The 12565-nt window shown below is 30.9% G+C and overlaps 1 protein-coding gene across 1 annotated transcript; it reads left to right on the top strand.

The window, feature by feature from the left end:
- Nucleotides 1-4407: 4407 nt before the first annotated feature.
- Nucleotides 4408-12274, top strand: LOC111694721 (uncharacterized). The gene is made up of 10 exons (XM_023463711.1): nucleotides 4408-4487; nucleotides 6141-6165; nucleotides 6319-6402; nucleotides 6992-7028; nucleotides 7133-7166; nucleotides 7741-7833; nucleotides 9752-9860; nucleotides 10195-10359; nucleotides 10664-10744; nucleotides 11864-12274. Exons 1-10 carry the CDS (start codon nucleotides 4408-4410, stop codon nucleotides 11972-11974), a joined length of 819 nt encoding a protein of 272 aa, XP_023319479.1. The 3' UTR covers nucleotides 11975-12274.
- The last annotated feature ends 291 nt before the right edge of the window (nucleotides 12275-12565 follow it).

Genomic DNA, 12565 nt, shown 5'->3' with positions numbered 1-12565 from the left:
TCTCACCAAACACTTGTATATTTATCGTAATTTGCCGTTAGAAATGCATAACTTTAATATCTTTGTGGTAGAACTTTATCTTAAAACAGATTGCAACATTGGGTTTACAGTTTTTTGGCCCCTACAAACCAAGGTTTTTGGCCCCTTCACACCAAGGTTTTTGGCCCCTTCAAACCAAGGTTTTTGGCCCCTTCAAATCCCCCCACGAAAAAAAAATATCGTAAGCCGGCTTTGTATTTAAGAAAAAAGAAGAAAGAAAGAGCAAAGAAGGAAGAAAGAGTAAAGTAGGAAGAAAGAGAAAAGAAGGAAAAAAGAGTAAGAGGAAGGAAGAAAGAGTAAAGAAGGAAGGAAAAGTAAGGAAGAAAGAAAGAGTAAAGAAGGAAGAAAAAGTAAAGAAGGAAGAAAGAGAAAATAATGGAAGAAAGAGTAAAGAAGGAAAAAAGAGTAAGGAAGGAAGAAAGAGTAAAGAAGGAATTAAAAGTAAAGAAATAAGAAAGAGTAAAGAATAAAGAATGAATAAAGAATGAGTAAGAAGGAATAAAGAGGAGAAATGAGGAAAAAAGAGGAAAGGAGAAATAAAGAGAAAAGTAAGGAGAAAGAATGGAAGATTAAAGAAGGAAGAAAAAGGAAAGGAGGAAGAAAGGGGAAAGAAGGAAGTAAGAGTAAAGAAGGAAGCAAGAAAGAGAAAAGAAGGAAGATTGGATAAGGAAAGAAGAAAGAACGAGGAAAGAAGGAAGGATTAGAAAGAAAAAAAGGGAGAATGGAAGAGGGAAAAGGAAGGAAGAAAGAGGAGTGAAAAAGGAAAAAGGGGAAAAAAGAAGAAGAAACGTGAAAAAATAAAAAAATAAATAAAGAAAGATTAATAAGGAAGAAAGAAGGAACAATGAAAAAGGATAAAAATTAAGAAGGAAGGAGAAAGAATGAAAAAAAGAGGATGAAAGAAAAAAGAATAGAAAAGGAAAAAGAAGGAGGAAATAAGGATGAATAAAAGAGGAAAGGACAAAAAGATAAAGAGGAAAGAAGAGAAAATTAAAGAGGTAAAACGGAAGAATGGGTAAGAAAGGAAGGAAGAAAAAGGAAGAATGAAAGAAAGATGAAAAACCTATGTTCGGGAGAAGAAAATATGTGGAAAAAAGTTTTAATTTGTTTGAAAAAGCTTTAGTGTTTAGCGTACACTTTTTTGAGGTTTTCCTAAAATTTGAATATTTGGGTTTTGAGGTTGTGGTATTCTTGCAAAGGATTTGAGTCTTTGCTACAAACACAAATTTTCTAATCCCTATATCTTTGCAGCCCAATGCCGTAGACCTTAGATATTTCAAATTATGAATTCTGGTAGATCAAATAATCTAAGTTTGAAATATCAAAGGTTTGCACCAACAAGCTGCTAAGATATAAGGATTAGAAAATTTGAGTTTGTGACAAAGACTCAAGTCCTTTTTACATTTTTAAAGTTCCCTCCAGAAACACTTTTGAATATAAAAGGGCACATGTTCCATATTGACAGTGGGAATCCAGTGAAAGTTTTTTTTTAATTCTGACAAAAAAATTTTATTTTATTTTTAAAATTGTTAAAAAAAAAATAAAACTCATAATCCTCAGGAAAAAAGGGTTTAAGGAAAAAGTTCAATAAAATCTGAGACATTTATTCTGTGCAAAATTAAAATTGATATCCCGTATACAAGTTATATAATGTTTGTTTCCTTCTCCAATATAGCATAATATTTCATTTTATCAAAGAAGCTTTAGAAATTCCAAAATTGAAATATTTGAGATAAAAAATGCAAAGAATAATTTATGGCTTGTTTCCTCTACAAAGAAAATTTTTTATTTTTTACAAATGAAATAGATAAAATATGCGACATTTTTTTTAGGGTTACCGGGCTCGAATTTGAAACTTAAAAATGCATAAATTGCTTCAAAATTCCTAATCTTTCTCTTTGAATGTATAAAAAGTAATTAATTTTCAGACTTATAAACTTTAATTAATCTTATTTCCTATATAGAAGAATAATCACTATTTTTATTTCCCACTAAATTACTCAAGACTGTGTCACGAGGGGAAAGCTAGGTAGGAGTATAGTTTGATTTTGTAGGAGAATGTGGATTTTAGGAATAGACCATGTAAAAGATCGTTTATTGTTCCAGTTGAGTAAAGGATCAAACGTATGAAAGGACATGGATTGATCTGGTTGGATACAATTAAATTGTACCACTTCGAAAATATACATTACACATTATACAGTGCCTAATTGTATACTTCATATCTAACATGAAATTCAAAGCCTCGCAAATGTTTCATGTCTAAACTTGAAAACTTTTCTATGCTGGTGATTGTATTTAAAACTTTTGAAGTTTAAACTGTGGCCTGGCCGCCCATGGGTGGGGTTTGGTTAGAAGGGGGCAGAATCGCCATTTTAGGGAAGAAGCCTTTTTTTAATCCGAAACGTTGTTCTGGTTCTAAAAAAACCTAAAAATTTATCCAGGATCTATGACATTGTTAAAATTTTACAAATCCCGCAACTTTAAATATGTAAAAGACAAGATGTTATAAACAAATGCAATAATGATAGATAGAAAATCTTGAAGTAAAAAAAGTATTGTTTATTGACAAAAAATGTGTTCAATTTTGTTTTAAGTCATGGATAAAAGGTATAGAAAAAGTAGTAATATTGTGTTTTTTAAAGCTTTTTTTGTGTGTGAGTACTTCATTGTTTAAATGCTTAAGTTGATTGAAATCCCCCCTTGATATTTTCACATAATTTCCCCAGGGTCCTTATTCACTACACTGCAACTCCTCAGTTCTTCTATGCAGTACCTACCTCAAACACAAACCAACAATATAAAATTCAGACTCTTTATAAATGAGAAGAAAAAATACCTTAAACTTAAACTAATTATAAAGGATGTTTCTATAAAACACACAAAATGGAAATTTTTATTTATTGGGGTTAAAAACTTCAAATTCAAAGATTAAAAAAGGTACCAATCTAAAGGTTTGCATATTTGATCTTTATGTTTTTGAATCTTTTATCGATCTGACTCCCATTTTTATCCAAAACAATTTGTAGTTGACATACAATGAAAGCCAGTAAACGCCTTCAATATCAAATTCTCTTTGAAACTTTATTCAGGGTTAACCCCCTATCAGAACCAGTGCATCTTGAGCATCCTGCTTTCCATCCCTTTTTTCAGGCTCCCCCTCCCCCCCTGCGTCTTAAGAGGTCTTGAGTCAAGACCTAGTTGAGACTCCTTCACTCCAACCCCAGTTTAGCCTGCTTCTCTCTGTGTCTTGAGGAGGTTTCAACTTAAGTCGAGACTCAGTTTTATGAGGATATCATATTTCATCAACGTGTGTTATGTCCCACCCCCAGGTTAGCCTGTTTCTCCCTGCGTCTTGAGGACGTCTCAATACAAGACTCCTAAAAACGGGACTCAGTTTCATCAACATGTGTTGGTCCCTTTCCCAGGCTTCCCCTTCTGAAGTCAAAAATCTTCCCCCCCCCCCCCTCAATATGCTGTCACTATCAACATCTGTTAGAGGTATTGGTCAATAAATTTTCAAGACCATCTCCAGTTTTACAACTTTCCCAAGCTTTCCCTTTCTAGAGACAAAAATCTTATCCCCCCCCCCCCCTCAATATGCTGTCACATGGACATGATTTTTCAAGCTGTGAAATACTGTCTCAAGGCAATATACATCAAGTTATGATTAGGTGGTTTGAGGCTGAATTTAAAGAATTTGAGCTGCGCCTAGACGTGGCTCAAACATGAATAGTTCCACTTGAAATTGTAGTTAGCCTTTAGGTATTTGAAATGGCGCTCAATTGAAACCGGTTTTTGGTGGTTCAGCGATGTGGTTTAAATTCTTTGAATTCGGCAGTGAATGACCTTTTCATTCAGCCTCTGACAGTGGCGCCTACCCATATTTATGTTTGCAACTACCAGCTGTCCTAATCGAAGTGGTCGCCATCCCACCTCCTCTCTATCCAAACCAAAACACTCGGTCCCCTAGGCCTAGCCTGCCCTATAACACTTTTAAAGCTAATTATTTGTAAGACCTTAGACATTTCATTGTATTTAAAAAAAAAAGAGCTTTTATGCTTGAAATTTGCTTAACTACTATTGTTTTTTGAGCGGACGTATTTATATGTCTATTTCTTTCTCTCCCATCTAAATGACTTTCGGAACAAGCCCATCGAATTGTGTCTTCATCCGAAAACCAATAACTAAATTATAAAAAAAATATATTTAGTTGTAACAAAGTAAAACAAAAAAACATGTCCTGTCTGTATTTTGGCAGTATGAGATGTAGTTTTTTAATAGAACATACTAATGCATTTTAGATAAGAAATAAAATCAAATTAATTAAATTAACTAAAAATAAACTTTGTCTTGACTAGAACTAAAATGCTAGGAGCTCAGCAAGTTCAGCAGCAATTAGATCGTATGCAAGAACTTAGAGATAGGGCTAAATTCTTTATTAACAGGTTAAATGAATAGTTAAACAATAAAAATATGCACACAGTGCTTTTATATTTCAAAGAGCTTAAAAGATCTTTGATTTTTCAAACTATGAATTCTGTCATATGAAATAAGTTTGAAATGTCAAAGAAGCAAAGATACATAAAAATTCTGGAATGAATTTATAGTTTTTTACAATTAAAAAAAATCTCTTTTAAATTATATCTACCTTAGCATACAAAGATTAAATATTAAGCTATTTAATTTACTTTTTAAAACTATTCAATATTATTTATTAAGTTCTTTAAATTAGACAATTTTAATAAAGTCTAGAATTCTTACTCTTTCAGTCTCCAAAGCTTTCTTTTATCAAAAGAGGAAGGTTTCAAGAAAACTTTAATAAATTATCTTCATCAAATTTATTTTTTTGTCCAGAAAAATTTAATCTTTTTTTTAAAACAAAATATTTATTTTACTATATTTCCTTGTACATGGTTCACAATCGTTATAACATTCTGGTTTTCATTATATATCATTACACATTACAGTTTAAATTGTATTATGTCATTACAACGTTGTTACATATGGTTAATTTTAGAAATATTTCATTTTAAATTTCAGATACATGATTTTTTTCCCATGTATCTGAACGGTAATATTACCGTGTATTCCAACATAATTTACTGTTTAAAGTTTTCAAACTTGAGACGGATCTTTACTTCGTTTGCGGAGATCAATATGTGATCCAGCTTTTTTTAGAAGTATAAAATCATATATTATAATATGTTCAGGTTATGATACAGGGTATATATATATCAAGAGTTTAGGTTCCCAGTACATATTAAAAAACATTCTAAAGGTTTTAAGAATTTTTTTTAATCTAAGTTTAACGGCTAAAACCGGATTCAAATTGTGTTGAATACTGTTTAAAGTTTTCAGACTTTGAACGGATCTTTACTTCAATTGCATGTCAATATGTGATCCGACTTTTTTTAACCTTTTTAAACAAACCCCAACCCTACTCTCTAGCACTAGAATTATATCATTTTCTTCTCAATATGTTTCGCCAAAAACTTTGGCATCATCAGGAGTTCGTCCTATAATATAACAGATATAAGCAAAAAATGAAAATAAGTAATACAAACAAAGCAACTCAAATAAACAAAGAAGAGAACAAAAATAAAAAATCTTTTTATGTAACCTTTTCAATAAGGAATTTTTTAAAATGAATATCATTATATAATATAATATGACTTTTTTTGAAGTATATAATCATGCATTATAATATGGTATATATTAGGAGTTTTAAGTTCCCAGTACATATTAAAAACATTCTAAAGGTTTTAGAGTCTGAGTTTTTGAAACTCTCAGTTTAACAGTAAAAACCGGATTTAAGTTAATTCAGACCCGCAAGAATTGTTCTTTCGAGATGAATTTTTTCCACGTTACAAAATCTTTTTTTACGGTTCTATCGTACTTCGTAGACTGGATAAAAAAGTCCAAATTTTGAGGAAGATTCTGCAAGTTTTATCCAATTTTAATCTTTATTTTTTTTCTGTTAATTGAAGAAATTTCACTAGTAATCTACAGTAGAGTCAGTTTTCAGACATGCTGTAGAAGACCTACAAGAAAAGAAAAGAGGAGAGAAGAAAAATAGCTGATCATTATCTTTATTTCAGAAAAGAGTGGAATTTGGCTTCAAAGGTATGTTTAAATATACTCTAAAAAAAAGTATCCATCCAAAAAAAGGTCCGAATATTCACTTCTCCTTCAAAATAAACAAATTTTTAAAATAATGGATACAACTTTAGAATAAGGTACTTATCTTATCAAAATTCTTACATAAACTTTTGTAAGTACTTAGAAATAGTGTTATCTCGTCCACAAGATGCAGAAGATCAGTGGATGCCGGATCCTGGAGCGCTTCTTATACGGAGCCAGGTATCTGGTATATGTATTATTAGCTGAAGTGCCCTGCGATACCCGTGGAATTAAAAAAAATAGAAATTTTTTAAAGTGAATTGTTTAGCCTTTGTTACCTCCTGGATACCCCTTGGTTTCCTCTAAAAGTTTCAACCCTTTTGGTGAAGCCGTTTGCCCGGCTATAGGGAGGGAACATAAATACGAATGTCTTGTTTTATTATATAGATAATATACAATTTAATAAAGCTCTTCGCTTGTATAAATGTGTTTCTATAATTGTATATGTTAGCTGTACCCCAGGGGTAAGAGCTATGGCTAAAAAAATTGGGATTTTGCTTTAAAAAACTCGACTTATTTTCAAAATTCAAATTTTATTTTCAAAAATTTAATTTTTTTTTCAAGTGCTTGTTAAATTCCGCCGGCAACGCCAGACACTTCAGCTAATAAGTAAATAAACACAGCAGTTAATGCCATAGCTACCATTCTGAATGAATTTTTTTGATGTCAAAATAAAGAAATTGATTCAAAATGGAAGCTCTGGTACCTTTGCAGACAAATTGAAAATTAAAACAGAAAAAAATCTCAAATAAGTTTAATTTATATTCAGGTTCGCCTACATCTGGCAAACTACAAGAATGCCCTAGGTCAACTTTTCTAATTTAAAACAATCTATTTAAAAAAAATTAATCGTCACTACCAAAGCTACCGACTGTGTTTAAATTTTCTTTAGAATAGTTGTAACATGTAGAGGATGCTAGGCTGGCTAATCTCTGCCTTGATAGGTTGAAATTTTTCTTAATTACAAAATCTCGAATTTTAGTTCTTCATGCCGGAATTCATATTTTTGTTTGTTTAAGATTTATTTTGAGAATTTTTAAATTTCTTGAATTCAAATAGAAAACAAACAAGTGTAATAAACCCTATTTCATTTATATCTTTGTAACCCGTAAATATACGTTATTTAGTTCATTGACCCTAGTTGCGGTCAACTTATTTACCTTTACCTTTTGATATTTAAATATAGACAGTTCAACACAGACTCTTGTTATTTACGGATCATATATACCTGGATAGGTAGAGAGGATAGAGTTTGTGATAGATTCAAACAGCGCATTTAGGCTGAAAACGACTAAGGAGAAGTTTAGGCATTTTCTACACAAGAATAAGTAAAATCACTAACAATAACATTTTATCTCAATGAAAACACGAGTGTTACAGAGGTTTAACATATGAAGCTAAACGGTATCAGAAAATTAACACAAAATTTCACTTTTCATTGTTCTCGCAAAGATCATTAAAAAGTTAGTAAAAATGTAGGATATATTCTCTAAAAAAATAATTTAAAAAAATGGTTAGGCTGGATATTAGACAGAGTAGAGCTTTAAAGCTGATGGCTGAGGCACAATTCCATCTTGGAAATTATGAACACTCTCTCCTTTACTTCTACAGGTTTGTTTTTATAGAATAGATATATTTTTCACATTTTTTTCTAAATATTTAGAAAGAATTTATTATTAAACATTTTTATAAATAGATGATAGTAAAATATTTATCTCTTCGCCAGTAGCTCTCTACTTATTTCTATCCCTGGCCAACAGCTGGGCTTCACGTTCACCCCATACCATTCCAAAGGTCTTCCCCATACAGGGTGTCCCCATAATCAAGTGAATTAAGTCTAGCAGACTTTGTTATGATCATTTCAGGGGGCGGAAACGTCATGTGTGTGTTTATGTACCAAAAGAATGTGTGTAAAGTTTACCGAACCAAAGGCGTGTACTGTAGGTATATACAGTACATACGAATCTCGGTATTTGTACAGTCTAGGAGAGTACATTTGTTTATTGTTAATTGTTTACTTAAAAATAAGTTTAATATACATGTAGTATATTATTTATATATTTAAGTCATCACTATAAGCCAAATTTGCATGCTAAGATTAAAGCATGATTAAAGTTTACAATAAACTAGTCGTTAATAAAACTTAATTATAATTAACGACATTGTTCTGCAATTTCTTCACTGTAGTCATGTTGTGTGTCTGTACCAAAAGAGTGTGTGTAAGGTTTACCGAACTTGTCTGCAAAGCAGTGCGAATGGCTTTCTCATGCCAGACCAGCGCCATTTCCTTTCCCTTTATTCCTATTCCCTGGATCATTTAAATTAATAAATAAGTACATACTTAACAAAGATGATTTCGTATTAGGCAATTAATTCCCATGTTTATTGGGACACACAGTTTTACATGGTTGTTTCTCTTTGCACGCTATCCGATTTTCTTGGCAAGATTTTGAAACAAAATACATCTTCAGTAACTGCCAAGCTTTAACATTAAAGGACTTTTTTGACACCCCATATTGTAGGTTTTTTGACACCCCATATTGTAGGTTTTTTGACACCCCATATTGTAGGTTTTGTTTCTGCTAGATTTGTTTCATAATGTTTATTACTCAGGTTTCTGTGCTTCTATGAAGTTAAATTACATGTTATGTCATGGGGGGTTTTGTTCAGAGGCGTATTGGAGGTTAACCCTAGGCGGGTGAACTTTATTAATGAAAGAATTTTAACTGTCGCAATCTTTGCTCCATTTTTAAGACATTGTGATCCCCTTTTCATTGATACATGTCCCACTATTATTTTTTAGCTTTTTGTAATCATATTTTTTTATGAATAAATGTGGTATCTAATCAAAATATCTGAGTGTAGGGAGTAGGTAGGAAGGTGAACAACAGACATATGAACCCGGAACTCTGTCATTACCGTCTACATATTGTTCATTCGTATTTCAACAAGCCACATTGTTGTGTTGCTTTGGGTATCCATCTATGTATCTGTCTGTGTTTCTTTTTGCAAATCCACCCTGTATCCCCTGCAGTTATAAGAAATGCTTTATATTTTAATTGAAAATTGGGTGGAAAGGAATTTTTTTTAGAACCGTATCCAAAGAAAATATCTAATTGACTCCAAACAATGATATTTTCTTGTTGTTTCAGATAAAGATTTATCTCGTGAACTTCTTTTTTTGAATTTTGTAACCAGAGCACTTAAATTGGGCATTGTTATTCTCAATTTTTTAAATATTTTAAAATTGTATTCTATAAAAGCTTGGTATTTTGCAAAATCTTGACTTTGCCAGAAGATCGATTTTTCGAATTGTTTGGTAACGAACGATTGATTTTGCTTTGTGCAGGTTTATATCTTTTGTCAGAGTCAAAATTTGGATGATTTCATAAAAAAAACTATGTAAGACTTTGTAGATTTTTGAAGCCTCGTGGTTTCCTTAAATCTAAAAGTCCTAGAATAACTATAAGCGGATAATAACGATACCCAACTCTAGAGAGTACAAGGTGAAAATTAATTTTCTTTGCAGAAGCGAACGTGTTTTAAAAAAGGGAACTGAGGAAGGGAAAATTGGAATTCAGAGATGTTTAGAAGCAATAAATTCTCTTCTAGATGAAACATTCCAAAAAGATTTACAGGTATTCTCATCAATAACAGCTAATTAAAAAGTCTATCGTCAATGTCAACTGAGTGATTTGAGTAACATACATTTTTTAAATCAACCAATAAAATATAAATAGTTCTAAACTAGTATATACCTAAAACATAAGTGTTTATATTATTATATATATGCGTCATATGTGGCTATCAAAAATTTGAAAAATATAATGGTGTTTAGTTCCTTGCTCAAGAAACCACAAATGACCATAAATGCATGTCAGCATATAAATATTTCTCACAACTCAACAACAATGTTCAATTTCATATTTTCGATTGAAATTTTCATTTAAATTACCAAAACCAATATCATAGGGCGAGTTACCGAAGATTAGGGTTACTAATAGTGAGGAAACTTCTTCATTTTCTGATGGATCGGAAAAAAAATTCCTAGTTTCAAAATCTTATAGAAGAACAAATCGTTCAGTGGGTACAGGTCCCTGCTCGAAACTTTCGAACTCTTCGTTCTCTATAAGTCAGGCACAAAAAAATGATTAATTAAAATTAGAAAGTGTAGCAACAAAGTTTGGTTTGAACTTTGCTTGCTATTGTTGTATTGCTGCTGTATAGCTTTCCAGTATGAAACTCATATTGAAAATCTTCTGAAGTAAAAAAAAGTCAAAACTTTGCTGAATAATAAATAATCTAAAATTTTAAAACTAATTCTAATATTGAAACTACTTCCTGGAAAAGTTCAAAACTAAACTAGAGTTTACTTTTTTCACGACTTATTATTTTTGGAAAATGTTTTTTCCTTCGAAAGATCTCCTTTTTTTGTGCACAGAACCGTCCTATTCGTGTGTGTGGTAGGTTTTACTCACTTCTTCCGTCTCAACCTTTCACAACAGATATTCAGTGCTTTCAGGTAAAGAAAATAATAATTTTATTCTGACTGGACAAAATACCTTTTTCCCGTAGAATTTGTATTTACTTGATATTGATATAATCTTCCCCCATCCGTTGTCTTTTTGACTTAACACATAAAAAGGTGCACTGCGCTTGGTTTAAACTATGTGCAATGGCGGATATTTAAAAAAATTAACAAATGAAAAATTGACACTATAATATTTGGTAATTTATTGATCTTTCAAACCTCAAAAATACCTTAACCAAAGAATCTGAACTATTGTCTAACAGTTTAATTTTCTAATTCTTTTATCTGTACAGTATAACGTGTAGAAGCTTATCTCATAGAGCTTTGAATTCTTATCAATCAAAAGTTAAAGATTTACACCATCCGGTTGCAAAGATGTAGGGTTGGCAGAAATATTAAATGTATGTATTGAGAACGGTTTGGTACAACTTGTTGTTGTTGTAAAGTAAGTTTTTAGTTTTGAATCATATTAAAATATAATTGAAAATGTAAAACATTTTTTTATTGGAAAGTATAAAGTTAGACACAGGAAAAGTTTCCTTCTACCAGGAAAATATAAACTATAGAGAACCAATTTCCTAGACTCTAATGTTAACAGTGAAGAGAGTTGATAACTAAATCTCGCTTCATTTCAACTAAAACAAGCTTTACTCCACAAAACAATGATTGGAACCTTTTTTGTTTACTAAAAGGGGCGTTAGCAGATTTTTAACTCTATCTTTATTTATTTTGATTGAGAATAGAGAAAATAAACCATTTTACAGTTTTATACAGTTCACATAGTTGTATAATATATGACGATATTTTATCGTATTTTTGATTCAATTATTTCGCATATTTTATTACTCGTGTTTTCGTTTAATAAAGTTTATGAGAAGAAGAAGAAGTTTTAGGCAGTTCAAGGGAAAATAAAGCCAGATTTAATGATTTTTTTGACAGTTTTAATTTACTTTTAGAAATGGAACACGTGTTAGTTTTATAAAAACTTTTAAATAAAAAAATCATAAAAAACATTAATCTTTTTTGTGCGATCAATTTGATTTAATTATTTATGTTCTTCATTGGATATAAATATAATATTATGGTTGGATACATGTTTATTTTAATTAGAAGTTACTGAACACATTGGACAAGAATAAGGGAAGAAGAGGACAGGAAAGGAAACTGCGAAGATATACAGTTAATGCAATCCAATATATTCAAAATACATGTACAAAATAATCAAGAAAAGGATTTTTTTAAATCAAATAATAAATAAATAGAACTTCTGCTATGATGAATGTTGCATTTTCATCTATTGCATTTATTTAGTATATAGTCTATTTAGTGTTGCTAATCTTTTTGGTTTGTTTTTGCTTTCTTTCTTTGCATATATTTTCTCAAGGGTTAAAAATTTGGCATAGTTTAAAACAAGAATAACTTGCGTATTCTATTAATTTAGTTTGCTCTAGCTAAGCTATGTCAAAGGAACTGAGTCTTTGCCACAAAATCTGTTTTTCTAATTCCTATATCTTTGTATCCCAATGTCGTAAACCTTAGATATTTCAAGTTTGAATTCTGAGCTGAAAACTTTAGAATAAGGGATATCGAGATTAATGCGTGATCCTCTCTTTTTCATAATATCGAGACTAATCTAATTTTGTACTTGTATCCCGAAAAGTGTATGAAATTCAACCAATCAGAGTCGCGTTTACGAAGCCGATAAATTTGAAATTTTGCGCTCCATTTAAGAGTATATATAGAAATTGAAGGAACTCTCTAATTTAGAAAAACCGGTTTTTTTTATTTTTATCTACTAAATCCAGAAAGAAC

This window comes from Eurytemora carolleeae, unplaced genomic scaffold (assembly GCF_000591075.1).
Source record: "Eurytemora carolleeae unplaced genomic scaffold, Eaff_2.0 scaffold195, whole genome shotgun sequence".
NCBI lineage: Eukaryota > Metazoa > Arthropoda > Copepoda > Calanoida > Temoridae > Eurytemora > Eurytemora carolleeae.
Note: the sequence above shows the minus strand (reverse complement) of the source record. Positions and strands in the feature narration are given on the sequence as shown.